This window comes from Siphateles boraxobius, unplaced genomic scaffold, assembly GCF_051911475.1.
Source record: "Siphateles boraxobius isolate OS27281-9 unplaced genomic scaffold, OSU_SipBor_1 3, whole genome shotgun sequence".
In the NCBI taxonomy this organism is placed as follows: domain Eukaryota; kingdom Metazoa; phylum Chordata; class Actinopteri; order Cypriniformes; family Leuciscidae; genus Siphateles; species Siphateles boraxobius.
In genome coordinates, this window is record NW_027508919.1 from 642,501 (window position 1) to 666,685 (window position 24,185).

The 24,185-nt window shown below is 35.3% G+C and overlaps 2 protein-coding genes across 7 annotated transcripts in view; one reads left to right on the forward strand and one right to left on the reverse strand.

The window, feature by feature from the left end:
• Positions 1 to 18,725, forward strand: part of kcnip1a (Kv channel interacting protein 1 a) — a 63,885-nt gene extending 45,160 nt beyond the window's left edge. For 4 of the 6 annotated variants that reach the window (XM_077247257.1, XM_077247256.1, XM_077247258.1 and 1 more), the window contains 7 exons: positions 6,853 to 6,977; positions 7,075 to 7,144; positions 9,981 to 10,051; positions 10,195 to 10,302; positions 12,736 to 12,840; positions 13,750 to 13,812; positions 15,501 to 17,041. In XM_077247257.1, the coding sequence (XP_077103372.1) occupies positions 6,853 to 6,977; positions 7,075 to 7,144; positions 9,981 to 10,051; positions 10,195 to 10,302; positions 12,736 to 12,840; positions 13,750 to 13,812; positions 15,501 to 15,548 (590 nt within the window). In that variant the 3' untranslated portion in view covers positions 15,549 to 17,041. Of the gene's footprint in view, positions 1 to 3,630; positions 3,843 to 6,852; positions 6,978 to 7,074; positions 7,145 to 9,980; positions 10,052 to 10,194; positions 10,303 to 12,735; positions 12,841 to 13,749; positions 13,813 to 15,500; positions 17,042 to 18,589 lie in introns of those variants that run through there. The other 2 variants (XM_077247261.1, XM_077247260.1) reach the window with 2 other exon arrangements.
• tlx3a (T cell leukemia homeobox 3a) lies at positions 17,810 to 23,772 on the reverse strand. Its single transcript, XM_077247254.1, has 3 exons — positions 22,320 to 23,772; positions 20,800 to 21,034; positions 17,810 to 18,826 (listed from the first exon to the last, which is right to left on the reverse strand). Exons 1-3 carry the CDS (start codon positions 22,708 to 22,710, stop codon positions 18,622 to 18,624), a joined length of 831 nt encoding a protein of 276 aa, XP_077103369.1. The 5' UTR covers positions 22,711 to 23,772; the 3' UTR covers positions 17,810 to 18,621.
• Between the last annotated feature and the right edge of the window lie 413 nt (positions 23,773 to 24,185).

Below are 24,185 nucleotides of genomic sequence, written 5' to 3' on the forward strand. Positions count from 1 at the left end.
GGTATTTTGTACAAATGTCGAATGACTTCAGTATAATTTCACTTTGAACATAAGTTGCACATTGTTACTTTCGACCCCTTCAGTTGGGACGAAAGTAACACCCAGTTGGGTCAAAAGTAACAACAATACATTTACAACAATACATCTATATTTTAATTTTGTGTTCCTCTGGTTTTCATTAACTATGACTCTGTTCATATAACTGCAAACATATTTTGTCATTTATCTTTGCAAAAAAATTAACTTTTAAATTTCAGTTTCATCAAATGTTTCAAAAATAACCAGACAGTACAAACTTGATTTGCTTAAAATATTTTCTGAATTGTGAATGTCAATCCATTTAAAAAAACATTCAACATAATGAACAATATGACAATTAAACTAAATAAGATAAATTCCAGAATTATCAAAATAATCTAACTGTAGTCATGTTTCCATCCAGCTGTTTCTATGCGTAAACAAAGCAGCGGGACAAAAGTAACAAGTGTTACTTTCGTCCCGACTGGAACTCCTGACACTTAAACCCGAATTACTTGTATACCGAAAAACTCTGACAAGGCTAACTTTATCATGTGTTGCAGCACTAAATAACATGTAGATTGATCATTACTGTGACACATGAAACGAGAAACAAAACTTGTAAATAGAAAAAAAGTACCGCTTCAGTAATTTACTTGCCGTACTCGAAAATAGCTTTCCGGACCTAACCGCGGGAAACGATGATGAAATCACGTGATATTTAGCGGCTCTGTCACTGGCTGCATGCTGAACATGCTGTCATAGCTTGAAACGCAAATGTAGTCAGGGCTCAGAGAAAATCGCTTTGTTACTTTCGTCCCGTGTTACTTTCGCCCCGGTTCTCCCCTAGTTAATTAACGTTAACAAATGAAACCTTATTGTAAAGAGTTGCTGAATTACGCATATTTTTCTAGAAACATTAGATGTTATTAATAATCAGTGTTCGTTTGCAATCCCACCCAATTTATTTTGTATTTACATATCAAGGAGCATGTTGGAAGAACATTTCCCGTATCCCATAATGCTCTTGTTTATTCTTAATCAATAGTTTCAGAATATACTGTGTGTTTTGTTTGAAAACAGAGTTATTTGAAAACAGTGTGATGGATATTATACGGTGCTGTATGGCAAAAATTAAATCTGTTTGGCAATATCTCAACTAGAGCTTTTTAAAAATGATATGAAAAGATCCATCCATCAATCCATCCACTATTCTGTCCATCATTCCATCCATCCACCATTCTGTCCATCTTTCCATCCATCCATCCACTATTCTGTCCATCATTCCATCCATCCATCCATCCACCATTCTGTCCATCCATCCACTATTCTGTCCATCATTCCATCCATCCATCCACCATTCTGTCCATCATTCCATCATCCACCATTCTGTCCATCATTCCATCCATCCATCCAGCATTCTGTCCATTATTCCGTCCATCCACCATTCTGTCCATCATTCCATCCATCCATCCAGCATTCTGTCCATTATTCCGTCCATCCACCATTCTGTCCATCATTCCATCCATCCATCCATCCACCATTCTGTCCATCCATCCTCTATTCTGTCCATCATTCCATCCATCCATCCACCATTCTGTCCATCATTCCATCCATCCATCCATCCAGCATTCTGTCCATCCATCCACTATTCTGTCCATCATTCCATCCATCCATCCACCATTCTGTCCATCATTCCATCCATCCATCCATCAACCATTCTGTCCATCATTCCATCCATCCATCCATCCACCATTCTGTCCATCATTCCATCCATCCATCCACTATTCTGTCCATCATTCCATCCATCCATCCATCCACCATTCTGTCCATCATTCCATCCATCCACCATTCTGTCCATCATTCCATCCATCCATCCACTATTCTGTCCATCATTCCATCCATCCATCCATCCACCATTCTGTCCATCATTCCATCCATCCATCCATCCACCATTCTGTCCATCATTCCATCCATCCATCCACCATTCTGTCCATCATTCCATCCATCCACCATTCTGTCCATCATTCCACCCAACATTCCATCCATCCATCCATTCCGCCCATCATTCCACCCAACATTCCATCCATCCATCCATCCACCGTTCCACCCAACATTCCATCCATCATCCACCATCCATTCCGTCCATCATTCCACCCAACATTCCATCCATCCACCATTCTGTCCATCATTCGATCCATCCACCATTCTGTCCATCATTCCACCCATCCATCCATTCCGTCCATCATTCCATCCATCCATCCACCATTCCGTCCATCATTCCACCCAACATTCCATCCATCCATTCATCCACTGTTCCACCCAACATTCCATCCATCCATTCATCCACTGTTCCACCCAACATTCCATCCATCATCCACCATCCATTCCGTCCATCATTCCACGCCAACATTCCATCCATCCATCCATCCCGTCCATTATTCCACCCAACATTCCATCCATCCATCCATCCACCATTCTGTCCATCATTCCATCCATCCACCATTCTGTCCTTCATTCCACCCAACATTCCATCCACCATCCATTCCGTCCATCATTCCACCCAACATTCCATCTATCCACCGTTCCACCCAACATTCCATCCATCATCCACCATCCATTCTGTCCATCATTTCACCCAACATTCCATCCATCCATTCCGTCCATCATTCCACCCAACATTCCATCCATCCATCCACCGTTCCACCCAACATTCCATCCATCATTCCACCTAACATTTCATCCATCCATCCATTCCGTCCATCATTCCACCCATCATTCCACCCAACATTCCATCCATCCATCCATTCAATCCACCATTCCGTCCATCATTCCACCCAACATTCCATCCATTTGTCCATTCCATCCATCATTCCACCCAACATTCCATCCATCCATCCATTCCGTCTATCATTTCTCCCATCCATCCATTCCGTCCATCATTCCATCCATCCATCCATCATTCCATCCATCATTCCATCCAATATTCCATCCAACATTCCATCCATCATTCCACCCAATATTCCATCCATCATTCCACCCAATATTCCATCCATCATTCCACCCAACATTTTATCCATCCATCCATTCCGTCTATCATTCTATAACTCCATCCATTCCATCCTCCATTCCATTGATCCATCCATTCTGTCCATCCATCCACCATTCCATTCATCGATTCCATCCATACATCTACCATTCCGTCTCAATCATTCCGTCCGTCCCATATTTTGCTACATTTATGCCCGTTTATCACCATGAAGATATAGCAATAGTAGCTGGCATGCCACTAAATTACAAAATTAATTGTTTTGATATTGAGTTTAGAATGTTTTAGATGTTTTATGTTTGTAGTCTTACTCAAAGTCTCAGGGAATTGCATAAACAGTCAACAATAATGTGTAATTATTTGTCTTGCACTACTTTTGTGTGATTTCTTTGAGTTTTAAGTCTGTAAAGTCCATTCAAATCTTGTTTGATGTTCAACTCATAATCATGATTTGAAAGGGGTAAATTCTGTATTTTGCTCAACTCTGATGTTCCAGCACAATAAACATTTGATAGGTGACATAGTGAATATTTCTAACACACACACAGAGAGAGAGAGAGAGGTGTATATAAAGGTGGATGCTGCAGACTCAGCAAGTACAGAAAGAGGGACCGTAATGAAAGCGAGAGTAAAACAGGAATATTAAGGCAATAGCGCAGGGAATCAGGAGTGATGGAAGAAGGAGAGGGAGAGGGACTGCAAACTTTAGCTATAGTTCTGCTGCTGTGTGGAGCTGTGAAACTCCTGCACACACTCGGACTCATCAGCACTGAGGGTGAGTCTCACACACACACACACACCTAACTCATGATGACATTCACAGAGATTAACACCAGTGAAGTTTTATCAGATGTTTGTTGGGCTTAATGTGATTCAAACAGACGTCTGATAATGAATGTGTGCCATGTTTGATATTTGCTGCATCAGATTTAAGTTCTGTCAGAAAGTCATATTATTCACACTGTTATTCACAGTTATTCTTCTGTGGAAAAAGGAATTTCACCGGCTGTGGAATAAGAGCAAAAGAGAGAAACGTGCATCATAATAATGTTTATAATAAACCGGGAAAATGCAGTGTTGCACTGGAAAAAATGTTGCAATATTTGTTTTATTTACAGATTATGTAAATTAAAAATATATATATATAGTTTTTGGAAATAGTCTTTAATTCAGAGCTTTAATACTCTAAAAAAAGAAACACAAAGAAATGGCAAGTAACGCATTGAAATAAACATGAATTTTGAAGTAGAGAGATGTACTCCAATAACCGGATTTACAATAAGGGTCTCAGGAGGGTTTCATTGGACATTTTTAAAGTGATTTCAAAGACTTGGAGACAGAAACATCTGTGTATAGATGCTTTGCCTGACTTATGTATTGATTAACCTATTTTATTTTTTAAACTTGCCTGTGTGTTTTCTATATATGTATGGATGGATGTTATTTGTTAAACCCACGTGAGTTGTGTGCTGATAATCTTGGCCAGGACACTCTTGGAAAAGAGATTTTTTTAATCGCAATGTGTTTTCTTTCCTGGTAAAATAAAGGTTATAATATTAATAATAATAACAATGACAAATGCTTTTTTTTAAGCTGTGTGTTCTTGGAGATTTGTGTATTTGTGCATGTGTGTGTGTTAGAGAGAGTGCTGTACTATAATATGACACTGCTAAATGACATTGAACAGCAGTGAGAGCCTCAGGCACATAACCTTTGACCTCACCTGTGTGTGTCCTTCAGTGCTTTAACACACACACACACACACACACACACACACACACACACACACACACACACACACACACACACACACACACACACACACACACACATTGTGTTTTATGGGACTTTCCATAGAAACAATGGTCTTTATACTGTATACACTGTATATTCTCGCCCTACCCCTAAACCTGCCCATCACACAAAACTTTCTGCTTTTTTACATTTTCAAAAGAACTCTTTGATTAATAAGCGCGTTTCCTTACGGGGATCAAAACATTTTCCCACAAGGACAAGGATTTCAGATATTGCCGTCTTTGTGGGGACATTTTGTCCTTTGGGTTTACCAGGACACACACACACACACACACACACACACACACCCTGTGTCCGTCCTTAGGTATGATGATCAACATGCCAGAAAGATCATATTCATATTTCATACTGTATGTTTGTTTTTCTCACTTTGGTTCAGTTGAGCTTTGATTGTTGTGACTCTTGCGGTACAGTAGTTTATATACAGAATCAGTCTTATTTTACTGACATTGAAATTTGTATTCATATTTTGAATTATTTTTTATTTTTATATTTTCTGTTTAATTTTAGTAAAAGTTTTGTTGTTTGTTTTCAATTTTTTTTTACTTTTTATGTCTGTTTATTTTATTTTTTTTACATTTTTATTTCAGTTTTAGTTATTTTAACACATCAATTTTAGCTAAATTAATATGAGAAATGTTAGCTTGGCAACTAGCTGCAATAAGTTTTACATATGTATATATATTTTTAACTGATATTTTTGATATCAGATATTTTTATTAATATTAAATATTTTAAATATTTAATATATTAGATATTAAATATTTTTAAAGGATTTAACTTCTGTTATCGTTTTATTTCAGGTAACGAAAATGTTTTTTTATTGTTTTTAAATTAAATAAAAATACATACTGAAAGACATTTTGAAAGGCCCAATTGCTTGTGATGTCTCCCATTGATGATGTCATTTTAGATAAAAGCCTCTGCTAAATGAATGAATAAATGTAAAGGAAGTGATCCTTTTCGAATGCTGTGAATGTCAAACGTGTGTTTTACTGCGGCGTCGTCATCTTTAACACACATGGGAATTCCTCTGTACTTGTACATTTCTGAAACCAAATGATTCAGTGCTTCAGATCCAGGATGAGATCTCTCACTGTGTGTTATTTCAGACACGGCATCTCAATCTTTTAGATCAACACTAGCATTCAAAAGCTTGGTGTCGGTAAGAGTTTCTAATGTTGTTGAAATAAGTCTCTTCTCACCAAGGTGCATTGCTATCAGTAAACACAGTAATATTGTACATTGATATATTATTACAATTTAAAACAGCTGTTTTCTCTGTGAATATAATTTATTGCTGTGATCAAAGCTGAAAGCCAGTCTTCAGTGTCACATGATCCTTCAGAAATCATTCTAATATGATGATTTGCTACTCAAGAAACATTTATGATTATTATCAATGTTGAAAACAGTTGTGCTGTTTATAAATCTTTATTAATCTGTTTAAAAATATAAATCTTTTGTAACATTATTAATGTCTTTTCTGTAACTTTTGATCAATTTAATGCATACTTGCTCAATGCAAGTATTAAATACTTTGAAAGAAAAAAATCTTACTGAGCCCAAACTTATGATCGGTAATGTATATCAATCAAAATACTAAATAGTAAGGTGCAGAGGTGAAATAGATGAATTATTGGATTTTTGTCTATTTTTGTATGTTTATTTGTATATTTCATGGATCTGTAAAAATATTATTTTATAGGTAATTAAATTACATGGTACTGTTTACTGAGTTTTTTTTTACAGTGATTGCATTTTATTAATATGATTTTATGTAAAAGAGGATATTATTATTATTATAATTTTAAAATGTAATTTAATCTGCATCTGAATTTTTTTTACCATGTAATTCCCTTTTTAATTTTTATATGCGGTTTCACTGTTAAATGCATCATATACCAAGGAAATACAATGGATTGCACATGTTTTATTGTACATGTTTTAATCTGTGTGTGTGTGTGTAGATAGGGTGTGTGATGATCTGGAGCTGTCAGTAGTGTGTCATCGTCCAGAGGCTTTGGACCTGCTGGAGGCTCAATCAAACTTCAACAGGAAAGAGCTACAAGTGCTGTACAGAGGCTTTAAAAACGTATGCAAGCTCACACACACACATGTAGGCGTGTTTTCCTGATGTGTTTTTTGCTGTGAAATTCAAATTTACACACATTTTCCCCTTTGTTTCTCAGGAATGTCCCAGTGGCGTGGTCAACGAGGAGACGTTCAAACAGATCTACTCGCAGTTCTTTCCTCATGGGGGTCAGTGTGTGTTTGCAGTTTATCTATACATTTCTTTCATCCGTTTCTCTTGAGACGGGCCTCGCAACAGAATGGTTCAGAAATGAATGGGGCCTCAGGCAAAAATGCCACCAAAATAAATATAAATCCCCCCATATTTAATATACGGGGCAAAAAATGTCTCTGTGTGAGGTCTGGTTTTTAGTATTTATAAAGGATATAGCTAGTCATGCAATATCACACGCGCAAGAGTGCTGTTTTCCTGAATATCAGAACGATTGCAAATCCTGATATCGATTTTATACAACAGTTCAACAAACAAGAAGTTAATATTACGTGACTTACATTTTAGATGCAGATTACTGTCTGTTTTTGTTCTGTTTCACCAATGAAAATTATTCAAAACGAATCCACCATAGAGTCATTGCACGTCCCTGATGTTTTGTTACTGAATGAATCGTTTAGGGCTGCAACTAACGATTATTTTGCTAATCGATTAATCGGACGATTATTTTTTCGATTAATCGATTAATCGGATAGAAATTAAATTAGATTTTTTTTTTATTATAACTAAATAAAACCGTAAATCAGGGTATTTATGTGTAAAAGTGTACTTTAAAAAGTGCAAAAGCCACACATTGAGTTTTACTAATATCAATATTTGCATGGTTTTTAATGATAATTGCTGATGGCAAGTTGACAAACATGATTATTGTTAAAAAAATGATATCCAACATATTATGTTTTAACACAATTTTTGTTAAAACAAATTTACACAGACATGTTGTTCAGATGTGAATATCTGAACTAAAAACAAACTAAAAACATCTAAAATATATAATTCATTTAATTTTTATTTAAAATTAATTATATATAAGGAATATAAGGATAAAGGATATAATATATATTATATATAATATATAAAAGAATAATATAAGGATAAATTGATTAAATAAATATAGAAAGACTGAAAACAATTGTGTGAATGTAGAGCCGCAGTAGATCGCGTTTGAAAAACAATTAAAACTTAGTAGACAAATGCTTTAAAAAGAGAACGGAATGGAGGTAACGTTACCCAGCAAGCTAACAGGCTTGAGTAAAGGACAGGAGAAATTATGCATTAGTGCACAAGCATTCGCTGAAAACCACTGAGTACAGTGACTAAAAAACAATATTTTACTGCTGCTGTTATTAACTGCCTTTGTATTTAATGCTTCACTTTGTAAACACCGTTTTAATTTAACCTATTTCTGCGGTAGCGCTATTTTAATCCATCACTTACGTTGGGAGCGAACTGATTGCGCAACCTGATGCTCGAGACAAAATACAGACATCCCAAGATCCCGGAAGTCCCGGGAGTCTCCCGCATATTGATTGCGGCTCCCTGATGCCCGCGAATTAGTTCAAACTCCCGAAATCTAGAGCGCGCAAGCAAGAGCGCGCATACGAGACAGAAGAGACTGCTCCAAACCGTGTAGCGCGCGCGCTCGGCAGAGCGCCTATGGGAGAGAGACCTTGCGTGTGTGTGCGTACCAGTAAACGCTCCCTGTGACGTAAGCAGACCAACTAATCGATAATGACATTCGTTGACAACGATTTTCATAATCGATTTTATCGATTAGTTGTTGCAGCCCTAGAATCGTTTTAAGGAATGATTCAACGACTCTCTCATAAAGAGTTGCTGCATCTGAAATCACATACTTCCCTACTATTTTTACTTCTATATTAGTTAATGTTAACTCATGTAAATTATCTAATGTTAGCCAATGGAACCTTGTTGCATTACCGTTTTAGTTAACAATAATAACCCTGGTATAGATACATTTCCTTAGCTTAGCTAATGTGTGTTCAGGGTTCATAAAAATTAAAAATTGTATTCAATTTAAGGTCATAAAGGCCTTGTTTACACCTGGTATTAAGATACGTTTTGTCGTTCGGATCACAAGTAGACGAGGGTCACATTCCTGTTTTCACCTGGTGTTTTAATCCGTCTCTTTTGTCCACTTTCAAACACTTCTGTCCTGATTTCTTCGAAAGGAGGGTTTCTCAAATCTATGGGCTTTTCAGATCTTTCCATCTAATGGATGAAATAATCTCACTCTATTTACATACGAACACGACACAGAAAAACACACAGAGAACATCAGCTTTAGTTTCTGCTCGGACAGACGCAACACCAGCCGAACGCTGTGAGTGTGTGTTAGAGATCAGGAATGATGAGAGAACATTGTGCTTGGTATGTTTTTCATCTTTAAACCAAATTTTGGTCTCCAGCTGACAAAGTGTAAATCCCGTCCGGCTAGAGCTCTTCCCATTTTTTCCCGTCTTTTGTGGCTGTTTTTCACACATCCGACAACAGGAGTAAACGTCGTTTACACTACGAAAACAATCCGGTCGGTGTTCAATCCAGTGTTTTCAACTCCCTCTGGAAGTGGTTGAAAGTGGACAAGCTCAAAACGTTTTAGACCCGTTTACAGCTGTATTTAGTGTCGACCACTTTTGATCCGATCGACCAAAAAGCATGTTTTTAATACCAGGTGTAAACAGGGCTAAAAAGTCTTAATATATAGAATAATATACAATAAGTTCATTATAATTTCAAGAGGTATTCAATTTGGGGACCGAAAACGCGAATATATATAATCGTTTATAATGTTGACTCTGAAATGTGAGGTTTACGGTGTTATATAAAACTTCGTTTTTTAACTGTAATGTTGTTTAAATCAGTCATTTTACTGTTAATATATTACTATATAGACATTGGCCTAACAAAATGTGGTAGACCCCATAAAGGTCTCAGAAATGTCCTAAATTCTCTCTCTGTGTGTGTGTGTGTATGTGTGTATTCTCTCTGCAGACGCCAGCACATATGCACACTACCTGTTCAACGCCTTTGACTCTTCCCAAAGCGGATCAATCAAATTTGAGGTGAAAATTCTCTCTATTCATTCATGTTTTTCACCAACTTCGTTTCTTCTGTTATTACTTTCATTTCTGTATCAGCACGGTTTTGTTTGTGTCGTTAATGAGAAATCGCTCCTCTTGGCCCATTGTTTCTTTCTCTCTGTCAGGACTTTGTAACGGCTCTGTCCATCTTGTTGAGAGGAACAACAACAGAGAAGTTACAGTGGACCTTCAACCTCTACGACATTAACAAAGATGGTTACATTAATAAAGAGGTGTGTTTGATCATACTCTTCTACCGTATTTTCTGGAATAGTCAAGTCAAGTCACCTTTATTTATATAGCGCTTTTTACAATACAGATTGTATCAAAGCAGCTTCACAGTGATAACATGAAAATAATATAACAGAGTTTGTTTCTAAAAGAAAATTGAGTCAACGTCCACCTTAAGCAAGGCAGATCAATAATATTATTGAATATTAAATGTCCCCAACTAAGCAAGCCAATAGTATAAGTCATGTTTTTTTTTTAATCATCTGGAATGTTTTGCGACTTATATTCCAACGCAACAGGATATAATGCAAATAACGTCCGTCACGCAAAATATGCTCAAAGCGAACTGGATTTGTGTTGAAAGAGAGATGTATGATTTATTTCTAAAGTGCATTTCCCACATGCTGGTTGTTTCAGTTTGGATTTAAATTAATTTAAGCTTGATGTCGATAATTGTTTATGCTGATATGTATATAGAAAAAAAGTAAGATGAAGTTCTGATGCTTGTAGCTAATATAAATCAATGATATCTTTATGACCGTATGGAAGACTAGATACATAAAATGCAATTTAATTTGTTCAACTTAAATAGTTTAAATCAAAACCCACCTATGTTGTCACTGGTGTTCCCCAGGGTTCTGTTTTAGGACCTCTTTTATTTATCTTTTACCAATTGGCATCATCTTTAGGAAATATGATATTCATTTTCATTGTTATGCCGATGACGCCCAACTTTATGTCTTCTAAACCTTCTTCAAAGTTTCCCTGCTCTTGCTGAGTGCTTAAGTGAATTAAAAAATTGGTTTTCAAGTAATTTTCTAAAATTGAACAGAAATTCTTCTCGTTGGTTAAAAAGATACAATAACTAAGTCAAATATTTCTTCTGTGGTAATAGATAATTGCTCTGTTCCTCTGTCTAATCAGGTTAAAAGTTTGGGTGTTTTACTCTGTCTTTTGAAGCTCATATTAACAGTGTTTCCCATTCTGCATTCTTTCATATTAGAAATATAAATCGTCTGCGTCCTGTCCTTTCACTCAAGAGTTCTGCTACGCTTGTGCATGCTCTTGTAACATCACAAATCGACTATTCAAATGCCTTGTCTTATGGTTTTCCTTCCAAATCTCTTCATAAATTACAGTTGGTACAAAATGGCGCAGCTCGAGTCATTACCAAAACTTCCATTTCTGAACATCTTTCTCCTGTTTTACAAAATTTACAGTTTTGTTTACAGTTTTTACAATTCTCAGTTTAATTCCGTGTAAATTTTAAAATGTTACTTTTAACTTACAAAGCACTTAACAACTTGGCTCCTTCATATCTTCTAGATTTTGTTCATATACATACTTCTTCCCGCACTTTAAGATCGGCTTCTGCACTTACACTTGTTCTTCCACACACTTGGACGACTTCTATGGGGTCACGAGCTTTTGGTTATGCGGCTTCACATTTATGGAACTCACTTCCTGTAGAAGTTCGCAACAGTTCTAGTCTTTCGGTCTTTAAATCTCGTCTTTAACCTTATCTGCTTAGGCAGGCTTTTATGTGATTTAATGTTTGTTGCTGAACTGGTTTTATTGTGATTACTTCATGGATTTTGTAAGGTGTCCTTGAGTGCCATGAAAGGTGCCTATAAGTAAAATGTATTATTATTATTATCATTATTATCTGACAATAATATGTCTTAGTAAGATGAAATTAAAATGCTCATATAATAAAAGCTATGTAGTGTTAAAACATACAATGCAATGCAATGATAATTGAGAAATAAACCTGATGTTCATATTTAATACTCACTCACATTTTAACATGATTTTTCTAAAAATGACGTATGGATAAAAAGTAAACCTACAGAAAGAGTTCATCTTGAAATATCACTAACAATAGAACGTTATTTTTATGTTTACTTAATAAAAATCAGTAAAGATTTCACAGCAAAAAGACACGTGAGGCACAAGCTGAAGGACGTTTGTACAAATATACTAAAATACTTTTACTTGCTGAAGTAAAACTCTAAACTAGTTTAAACTATTTTAATCTATCATTCAGACGACTGAAGGACTGGAGTAGATTGTTTTGTAGATTGTAGATTGTTGGATTTTGTAGGGTTAAATTAAAAGGATTTCCCATCGAGTGACAGAAACTGAAATGTTATCAGTGTTTTATGTAAACCTTATTTTGTGCACTTCTGAATTTCATAATAAAATGGGACTTATCTGTGTTTTTATTCCTCAAAATATTGCAATTTTGACCCGGTGCGACTTATTTAACCTAAAATACTGTAGTCAAGTGTTTGGACACATCTATTCATTCTTTATGATGACTTTTTCCACATTTCAGTACAATAGTAAAATCATTTAAACACTGAATTAACATATCGGAATTATGTAGCAAACATGTTTTTAGAATAATAAATGAATTTGTTTTTTGTTTCTAGGAGATGACCGATATAGTGAAAGCCATATATGACATGATGGGCCGCTTCACGTATCCTGCTCTGAAGACCGACACCACCAAACAGCACGTGGATGCTTTCTTTCAGGTCAGACTCTGAAAGTGCACCTTAAACATTATCACATACTGTGGAGCTGCTGAATGCTTGAATCTGATTGGTTGATGAACGTTCTACTGTGTGCGATTATTTTCAGGGAAACTCTCGGCTAAAGTAGTTCCAGCAGGTCTTGACCGCATTACAGTTTCATATCACTCCATCAAATGATTTCAGCTATTTCAAAGGTCCTTACAGCCGACAACAGCAAAAGATCCAAAACCCACAACGACACTGACCAATCAAATAAATATAGTAAACAATAGGATAAAAACGATTATTAATTAATTTTATTTCATTATTATTTTTTTCTTGCTCTCTCTTCACAGTACGGTGGCATTATGGCTGTATAAAACAGTACTAAGTTTTGGCACAGCTTTCACGCAGTAAAATTTAAAAAGAGTTTTTTTATATAAATAGAAGTTAAACACACAAATAAATATAGTGACTGCTAAAGTTTGCTACGGCACCTGTCAATCAAAATCTTCATTGCCATCTGCACAAAGCCAATTAGTCATATTTCACCCCAAAATAAAAATAAGAGATTTGCATATTTAAATAAATCACTGTATTTTTATTTTTAGTTTGCCACAAAAAAAATTTATTACAAATTTTTTGCCACAAAATTACATTTTATTATATATGGAAAGCACACACTCTCTCCCGCTCAAACACACACACATACAGTATGGACACACACGTGCTGCTCTGATGATTTTATCAGTGAAATAGTTTAGCATCTTAATAGCTTCATGACCTTTCTCTCTAGCGAGGAAATAACAGTGCTGTTCTTGAAGCAGATAAACTTACAGTTTCAGTAATAGTTGAGACGAACAGACTCTGGTAATTCACACACGCTTAATCTCTCTCTCTCTCTATCTCTCTCTCTCTTTTCCCTTGCAGAAAATGGACAAGAACAGAGATGGAGTCGTCACTCTCGATGAGTTTATTCTCTCCTGTCAAGAGGTATATCTCCTGTCTCCTCACAATTCCATACAAAATAAGTATGCATATGATAACCGAATGACTAGTCCATTTCATTTGCAAAAAATGTGCTGCATACAAGCAGAGCACAGTGCATTGAATACTGTGTCCCACAATGCAAAGCACTCCTTCCAACTGTTGCTTTTAACATCTTTTTCTACACTCGTTATTAGATCAGACTATTGAAAGTGAAGACATTTTAAATGTCTTTAAAAAAGAAAATTAACATTTATTTCTAAGATTATCATTGGACGCCACTTGCTAAATTAAACATAACTATGAAATTGTGTAGCATTTCTTTAGTTGCATACTATATATATATTTTAAAGAGTGCAGAATATACTGTGCTGTAAGCAGTACACAAATATTGTGTTCCAATCATAGCTTGTTACTTTCTTTCTCTCTTAAATGTAAGCAGGGTCCTCTAGTGTCAGAGAGTGAGTACTGACGCATTGATTAAACAACAGTTCAATTCTATATTAAAGTAGCAAAAAAAATAAAAATAAAACATAAACAAAATCCTCTACATGTGAGTAACAACAAATAATAGACTCTTCCTTTTGCTTATTTGGGACATTATTCCATGTTGCTTCATCATGAATCATTTATTTTTATGCTGCTTTGTCAATTATTTCATTTCAGTTCTGGCTGCTGATAGTCATGCAAATAAATGGATCTATGTATTTATTGATTAATTGATTTTATTATTTATTTTAATATTTATTTAATTAATTAACATTTATATATTTTTATTATTGCCTTATTTTTTATTTTTTTTATTTTTATTTTTTCCCTTTTTTATTTATTATTTATTATTATTATTTTCTATTATTTTTTGTATTAGTTAATTAATTTACTGGCATAAAATAAATATTTTATTTAAAAATACATAAATGTTAAATTGATTTATTTATTTATTTTTATATTTAATTAATTAACATTTTATATATTTTTATTATTCCCTTATTTTAATTTAGTTTTATTCTTTTTCCCTTTTTAATTTATTATTTATTATTATTATTATTTTCAAATATTTTTTGTATTAGTTAATTAATTTACTAGCATAAATATTTTATTTAAAAATATATAAATGTTAAAACAATAACAATTATACATAGATAGTCTATTCGTACCATCAATTTAAATTTAAAATTTTCTATTTAATTTGATTTTTCTATTCTATTTAAATTTATAAAATCTGTTGTGGCAGGGTTATTACAGTTTTGAAAAAAAAATTGTTTTCAATACTTTTGTTGAATAGGCCACTCCTGACTAACTCAAGTTTTTGTCGAAGTGGTGAAGATGCTCTTTATGTGCTTTATGTAAGAGATGTTTTCACCAGACACTCACATTTTTTATCTTCCCAAAATAAATTCTTAGTTTTATATTTTTTGATTATTTTGCTACTTTTCATTCGTTTCATCACAGCCCCACCAACACTGAACTCTGATTGGCTGTTTTACATGTCCTTCAGCTTGTCTGATTGGGTGTTAGTTTGTTTCACTAGATTGCACGGATAGTCTAAAGACAGACTTTCTCTTCTTTTGTCTTTGCCTTTTGCAATTTGTTTGCGTTCCTTCCTCTCTGTCTCTTCCTCGTAATTCTTTAGCCGTCACTCATTTTAATTGTTCTTTCTTTCTCTTTCTTCTGTTCATATTTTGTCTCTTCAGGATGAAAACATCATGCGATCATTGCAGCTCTTTGAGAATGTGATATAGAGCCAGAGGAAGAGGAGGATGAAGGGCAGAAAAGGGAAATTAGTCAGAGAAAGAAACCAATGAACTTGAATCTGACCAGTTTTCTGCTAAAAAAAACAAAAGAGAAATAACTTTTACCCCATCAACATGGTAATTCTGGAAGTTTGACAGATGTCAGGCAACGGCTCATGCTTCACATGCCCTAAAATCGACAGGTCTTTTTTTTTAAACCCCGGTGTTTGACCTCGTTCTGTTGCAGATTTAGAGAATTATATGTCTATAACCAAAAAAAGGAAGTAGTTAAAAGAGCATGTGTGTAATTGTGTCAAAGCCGTGTTCACAAAGGCCCAGCGGGTTTCCAAGAGGTCCTGTAAAACCCAGCTGAACTCTTCCCATTTTGATTTGAAAATATGTCACTGATGTTTGATGCATCTGAGATTTTTAACCAGTTGTCTTGGTGTAACATCTGATACATTCGACCTGTGATGATATTCCTCCAAAAGATGTGCTGAATCGTGTCCGTCATTTAGGTAGAAATGTTCTAATCCAGTATATAACCAGTGTTCTTATGAACCGACCAGTCTTTAACTGGCTTTTTTGACAGTTTTTGTGTCCTGCGCTCGTGCATCGTGTCATCCCGTGTCTGATCATCACTGCATGATCTGATGTGTGTTCATGTCCATTATTTCTGATAGTCTCATCACTTGTACCCGTCTCTGTTGGCTTAGCTCCGCCTACTCGAAGATCTGCTTTCTGATTGGTCTGTTTGTCCGTCAGAATCATTGTGGGTGAATCATGACATCATGTCCAGGTCACATTTCACCCCAGTATCTTCGTCAATGAAATACAGTGATTTATTTAAATATGCAAATTTCTTATTTTTCTTTTTCTTTTGGGGTGAAATATGACTAATTGGCTTTGTGCAGATGGCAATGAAGATTTTGATTGACAGGTGCCGTAGCAAAACTTTAGCAGTCACTATATTTGTTTGTGTGTTTAACTTCTATTTATATAAAAAACTATTTTTTTTTAATTTTGTGCCAAAACCTAGTACTGTTTTATACAGCCATAATGCCACCGTACTGTGAAGAGAGAGCAAGAAAAAGAGAATAATAATAATATAAAATTAATTAATATAACTGTCCCAACATGCGTGATGTTTAAACTCCACATGAACAGCACACAAAATATATTTTACTTTGTAATCTAACTGATGTATATCTGAGCAAATCTGAATATTAAAAACATGTAGGAGGACAAATATAAACTTTAGCTGGACAATAACTTTATTATAGATCTGCTGTAAATCCAAAACAGTCTCTGTTACTATAATTTATCACTGTAAAGCTGCTTTGAAACAATCTATATTGTTAAAAGCGCTGTATAAATGAAGGTGACTTGATTTAAAGCAGGCATTATATACACAGTACCGGTCAAACGTTTGGAAACATTACTATTTTTAATGTTTTTAAAAGAAGTCTCTTATGCTCATCAAGCCTGCATTTATTTTATCGGGGAAACAAGCTGTAATATTGTTAAATATTATTATAATTTTAACTATTTTTAATGTTTTTGAAAGAAGTCTCTTATGCTCATCAAGCCTGCATTTATTTTATCGGGGGAAAAAAATGTAATATTGTTAAATATTATTATAATTTTAATTTATAACTTTACAACTTTAAAATGTAATTTATTCCTGTGATCAAAGCTGAATTTTCAGCATCATTACTCCAGTCTTCAGTGTCACATGATCCTTCAGAAATCAGTATAATATGATGATTTATTATCAATGTTGGAAACTGCTTAATATTTGTTTTTAACCTGTGATACCTTTTTCTGGATTCATTGATGAAAAAAAAGTTAAAAAGAGCAACATTTATTCAAAAAAGAAATCTTTTCTAACAATATAAATCTTTACTATCACTTTTTATCAATTTAACACATCCTTGCTGAATAAAAGGAATGAATTTCTTTCAAAGAAAGAAAGAAATGACTGAATCTCCAAACTTTGGAACAGTAGTGTATATTGTTACACAAGATTTCTATTTTAAATAAATGCTATATATATAATATTTATATATAAATGCATACGAATTTATAGATATATCAGTATATATAAATATATAATATGGTCAATTGAGGTTTCATGTTGAGTTTAAAGTAGTTGTTGAATAGCTCTTAAAAATGTGCACAGATCCGTTTGTGACAGGAAACTGAAACCAACATGGTAAAAAGTGTTGAAAGTTAAACCTGTGTTTATCACGGTCACACACATTCTCTGATAACCTTATTAATACTTTTATTATTATCATTTCTGATCATTTTTTTGATCATATTATGATGTGTTTTTGAACAATCACTGTGCAGGTACAGCGTGATGAGTTTAAAATATACAGTATGATATTTGATTTATTACACTCATTGTATATTTTATACTCTGCAAAGTGGGCTTGTATAGTCGGGTTAGAAGCGGCAGTATCTATATAAAGCTGAATACTCTCAATATGCCGTATAGAGCCGGTTATTTCCCCATGAGAGACAGACAGACGCTCAATCAGACAGACAGATTGAGGAGACGGGAAGCTTAAATATCCTCTTGTTGAAATGATGTATAAACTGTTTGACAATAAAATTTTCGATGCATAATGCTGATTGTTCGGTGTTATATTTACACACCATTGCTTTTCCGGGTCGAAACACGTCATCAACAACGACAAACATTATGCGGTAATGCATCGTCACCATAAAAGCACAGAATAATTACAATACAGTACAATATTTTGTAGACTTTCTCACAGACATCATTTGAACAGTTCATATATTACAGAGCTGTGATTCAGGTTGATTGACAGTTAGTTTCTGGGAATGTTTCACCTTTTCCCTGTCAAGGCAGCATCTTCATGGGAACGCGTTTGGGCAGTGTCCATAACAAACACGTAATCATTAGTTCATTTTCCCACAAAATGAGCTTAGATGGTTTGAAATTTACAAATGCTCCTCACTTCGATCAAAAAGCCTGATTAATTTTCGGAACCAGTGTTTCATCCTCTTTCCCTTCTCAGTGTGCAGGACAGTGAGGGATCACGGAGGGATTTTAAGCCAGTGTTGTGGTTTTCCCAGCTCTCTCTTGGGCCCAAGGCTGCAGGTTCTGGAGGGCGTAGAGGGAGGAGTTATGAACACACAGAGGATCCGACGACACTGATTCGCTCATGGACTTCTGGAGGGCGTCGGCCTGAAGCTGAAGCAGCATCCGATTGGCTTGCTGACGTCCCGCCTCTCTTTCCTCAGCTGTTTGCCTTCTGGAGATTTTGAAGATGCAAAAGACATATAAATCCAAATCATTAAAACAATTGATACAATTCTATATGAATTTAATGTGATGTAAGCCATTTTAGGGTCAAAGTGTCAGAACATCTATAATGTAAATCCCCCCGCCCCAGTAAAATCAATGTAATATAATTTTGTTAAATAATATTTTTAGTAACACATGTAGTACTTACTATAAATTATGCATAATTACATGCAACTAAACCAAACCCGGTTACACTTTATTTTAAGATGTCATTGTTACAGTGGATTTATATATTAAAGTACTGAGTAATATTAAGCAACTACATGTACTTACTATAGGGATAGTGTAGGATTAGGATTTGGTTGAGGGTTAGTTGCATGTAATTATGCATAATTTACTCTTATTACACTGTAAAAAATGATTTTTTGTAAATAGGTAAATACTACTGAAAAAAAAAACAATGTAATTTACAAGAAAAAGTTAGTTCAGGCAAGAATTAAAAAAAACTAAGTAAATTCCATATCAGTACTTAATTCAAGCGAGTAGAAATGAAAGCGTATGTATCAACTCAATAAAATTAAGTAAAAATTCGACATTGACATTTCGAGTAAATTTTCAGCTCAAAATGACACATTCAAACAAAAACGATCCATCGAATGTTACCGTCATTGTGTATTGTCTACCAAGTATTGAGGTCTTTGCATTCACATCATGCCTAACATCTGACATGATGAAGTATAAATTACTTAGATACTCTAAGTAAAACACATACTATAAATCACTGGTATAATTCAGTAAAATTGTTTGAGTGAAATGTAATGCAAAGGAAATTTCAACTAAATCGATATTAATCAACCTTTTACTAGCCAAGTTAAAATTACTTATTTTCTTTGTTACTTTCACTTAACTAGGTTAAGTAAAGTTTACTTAATTCCATATTCCAAGTAAATTTTGACTTAAAGACTTCTCATTAAAGCTACTGATAAATATGTTTAGGTTTTTACTTGGCAAATCTTTGTAAATTTACTAGCATTTTCTGAGTGGAAAAAGTTGCCTAGCTTTTTTCAAGTAAATCCTACTCCAAATTTTTTTCAGTGTACTATGGTAAGTACATGTAAAATATGTAACAAGGACACTGTAAAATAAAGTATTACCCCTAACCCTATAAGTACATGTAGTTAATTATTATTGCACTGTTACACTCTAACAAGGACACCTTAAAATAAAGTGTAAGCCTATTTTTCTATATATATTTTGAGGGACTTTTATGGTACTAAGTAAAATTTATGGTCCTTTTCTATTATTAACTCCTTCATTGCTGTGCGCTTTTTTCTCCTCTGCATCCTGGCTGATTTGAAGATCGATTGGTTTCCCATTAATTTATATATACCATTTCGGTTGCACTCTATTTTACAGTATGTGCACTTACAGTGTACTTACCTGAGAAAGTACTGGTTAATAATTCTGAAGTGTCATTCTTACAGTGTAAATATATATTTAGGTACTGAGAAATATTAATTAATTACATGTACTTATGGGTTTGGTTGAGGGTTAGTTGCATGCTTATTTTACTGTTATTACTATGGTAAGTACATGTAACAAGGACACTCAAATAAAGTGTTAACCATAAAGTGCTAACGGCATTTCTATTTAACTTTTGAATCATGTCCATGATTTGTTTTTGTTTTTTTGTCGCATGGCACCACAAAAGTGACCCAGGAGCACACACACACAAAACTGAATTTCCCTATAATATTTCAATGAATTATTCTAAATGATGGCTATATTTAATCAATCCAATAGCCTACTAATAAAAATAATTGAAATTTCAACTAAATTAAATGAAAAAGATGTAACATCTTAATTTTAAATGGGTCTAAATGTTTGAGGTGGTGGACTTCTACATTTCCCAGCAAGGATTCAACAACTAAAACACACGTATGAACTGCTAAAAGCGTGTTGTGTGTTGTTCAGTCTCACCTCCACTTGGTCCTGCGGTTCTGGAACCAGGTCTTGACCTGCGCGTCCGTCATCTTCAGGCTCTTGGCGAGGCACGCGCGCTCCGCGGACGCCAGATACTTCTGCCTGTGGAAGCGCTTCTCCAGCTCGCAGATCTGCACGCGAGAGAACGACGTGCGGGGCTTTTTCCGTTTCGGGGGAGTTCGGTTCTGATACGGGTGACCGATCCGCCGGGTCACGGTGAACGGAATGAGAGCTGCGGGAAAAGTTTCATTTATCATGTTATTTTCCTTTAGATTCTGCTAGAAACAAACTCTGATAATGCAATTATTATTGTAGGTGATTATTAAACCCAATGCTCTCTGAAATGATCTGGTTGATTTGTTCGTTATAGGCTACATAGCCTACTAAACCTATAGGTTAACGAAACAATATTGAGAAATATGATTTGTGTGCACCTTTGATGATCATTTTTTAATTCTCAAAACAGCGGTTTGTACACATGCACGTGCACCATGATCCCGATCATGGAGGTCATCACGTGCAATGACTGTAATAATTTTGTAAAAATAAATTTAAACGTGGAATCCCTGAAACGTATTACCTATGTTTGAAACAAAACACATCTTTATAAGTTTCAGAGTTATTAAAAATTATAAAACCAATAGTTTATGAACAGAAAATGGTGCAGCTATCTCTGAAGTGCGTATTGTTTACTTAATGTTTATTAATTTGCTCAAAGCATCGTGCATCTCAAAAGTGCACTATTGCTCCTAGATTATTATTATTTATATTATAATATAATATAAACAACGTTTTCCTTCAAATAGGCTTTATCCCCGTTGTGCTCTAGGCCTACTGATATCAAAAACTTAATTCAGCTTAATGTTTTTAAGTGTCCATTTAACCTTAAATATCTTAACTATAACTGCTTTCGTTTATTAACTTAATTGAAGAAATTGTGACACAGCCTAAATATACTTTTGGGCATAATCAATTAATATTCTGGATTAACAATAAACAGCCTATTACAGCAACCAATCAAACCAATTTTTGCGTTATGAATTTGAATATTTTGTATTGCTCTTTATTTTTTTGCATGTGTGCGTTTAAGAAAATTAAGTAAATAATTGTATGCTTATTTAATTTAATTATCGTCATAATTGACATTTTACTGTATACCAGTTTAAATAATTATTAAAATTACAAAAACGGTGTGGTTATAAAAACTGCTGGGTTGTTTTAACCAAACTTTGGGTCAAATATGGACAAACCCAGCCATTGGGTTAAATTTTTACATTTCATTTTTAACCCAACATTTGGGTTTGTTTATATTTGATCCAAAATTGGGTTAAAGCAACCTAGCATTTTTTAGAGTGTACATTTTTTAGGGTGATTTATAGTTTAAACCTTGTTGTAATTTTGGAGGGGTAGCCTAATATTTTCCTGAAACCAACTGCGCAGGTCCAGCAGCCAGAGAGATCAGTGAAGCGTGTGGATCAATCCCAGCATCCTCAGACTCAGAGATGCGTATCTTTTACCTTGCAGTCTGTCTTTAGGGAACCTGCGGTTATTGTCCATCCAGGGGAAACACAGCGCCGGTGCCGCGCTCAACATCGCCTGTGGCACCGCAGCAGCCAGAGGTCTGTGTGCCGGGACCCGAATCACTCCACTGGGCACCAGAGAGCCGCTCACCCCGTACACCCGCCCGCAGTCCTCCAGCGAGCCCGGGACTCCGGAGAGAGAGACCGGTATGGAGACATGAGACGCAACGCTCGCCGTGGTTGGGCTTCCCAAGCGACTGTTATCCACAGTCTTTCCACGGCTGCTCTCCGGGTCCAGAGAGCCTAGAATCTGGTCGATCCCGAATCGGATGGGTTCCTGGTTAGCTTTGGATGGCGGCTTTGGCTCGTTGAGCTCCGCGCGCTCCATAATTCCCAGTTGCGCAGCAGATTATGGCGGATTAAAACGAACGAAATCACGTTAGGTGCGGCGAAAATAATTTTAATTTAGTTTTAGTCTTGTCCATGGTCTCAGATGACGGTCCTCGTTTCTCTAATTCCTCGTTTGAACTCTGACAGGTCTCCCCACCGATGCGCCGCGCGTCAAACTGTCGAGTTTCCGCTCCGCCGCTCGTGCCAAACACTTCAGCTCAAGTTTTCATTGGTCGACTGGACCGAACCGTCATTATCTCTGTCTATTGGTTGACATTTAGGAACGCGAGAAAAAAAATTGAACTAGAGCCTCATTATGCTATTCAATCATGTCATCACACCAATTTCTGAAATGCGCATTTATTGAGGCTGAAAGATGTTGCTGCTAATTTATTTACAGAGGTCTCTCATTATGTGGAATTGCATTAGGACATTTTTACGCACAAACTTTGAATTTACTTTGCAGTGATGCAATTAAAATGAATCAACTAGATTTCAGAAGGAAATGACACTGATTGCAAAGAAGAGCTGGTTAATGTTAAGTTCAGGTTTAATTTTGCCGTTTTAAAAATTTTTAACATATATTTGAGGATTCTCAAAACAACCAATCTTATATTATGTTAATGAAAAGATTGCAAATGACTGCAAAATCTTGCAATCTCTTTTCTTGTCCTGTCAGTTTAAAGTGACTTTTTTTTTACGGAAGGGATTCACTGAGATAAACGGGAAGGATTAATTGCGTTATCGATCAATCGCTCGGCGGAAATCGGAGAATAGCCTATCTCTGTTAAACACGAGCTCGGAGTTCGTCATCACTAAACACAGTCCCGCTGCTCAGATGTAGCATTGATTTGTGCCATGCGTTGATTAATGTTCGAACCCCACGTGGAGCCAAATGCTCTCAGTTGCGCGTAATTTCATTCAGTAAAACTATCCCGCAACATTTCGCAACGGACCAATTAGATTTTATTACCTAAATGTCATCCAAACAATATCCATCAAATATGAGAAGTTCTGAGCCGGACCGGCGCGCGCACTGGCTGCGCTCTGCTGTTTGTGTGTGTGTGAGCGCGCAAAGCCTTTTAAATTGATGGCCAAATTCATGTCCTCGCGCCGGGAAATGGAGTGTTTGCCGTGGGCAGGCTGTGAGCAGGACACGCGCAATGAAAGAGCCGTGAAGATTGAGTCAGTAATGCAGTTTAGAAGCAGGTGAAATGGACATAATCGGCCCCGGAACCCTCTGCAATGGCTCTTTAACCATCGAGAACAAATGACTAAGACTTACTTTCTTTTTTATTGGTGATTTTTTCTAAATTCAGGGGGAATGTTGTTTGCTTTGTAATTATTTTAATGCATTGATGAATGCATGGATGGATATATTTGTATTTCAGAGGAGATATATAAAAAATGCAATTCATTTAGATGTCAAAATTGTGCACTCCTATCAACATCTCTTTTAAATTGACATCCGTT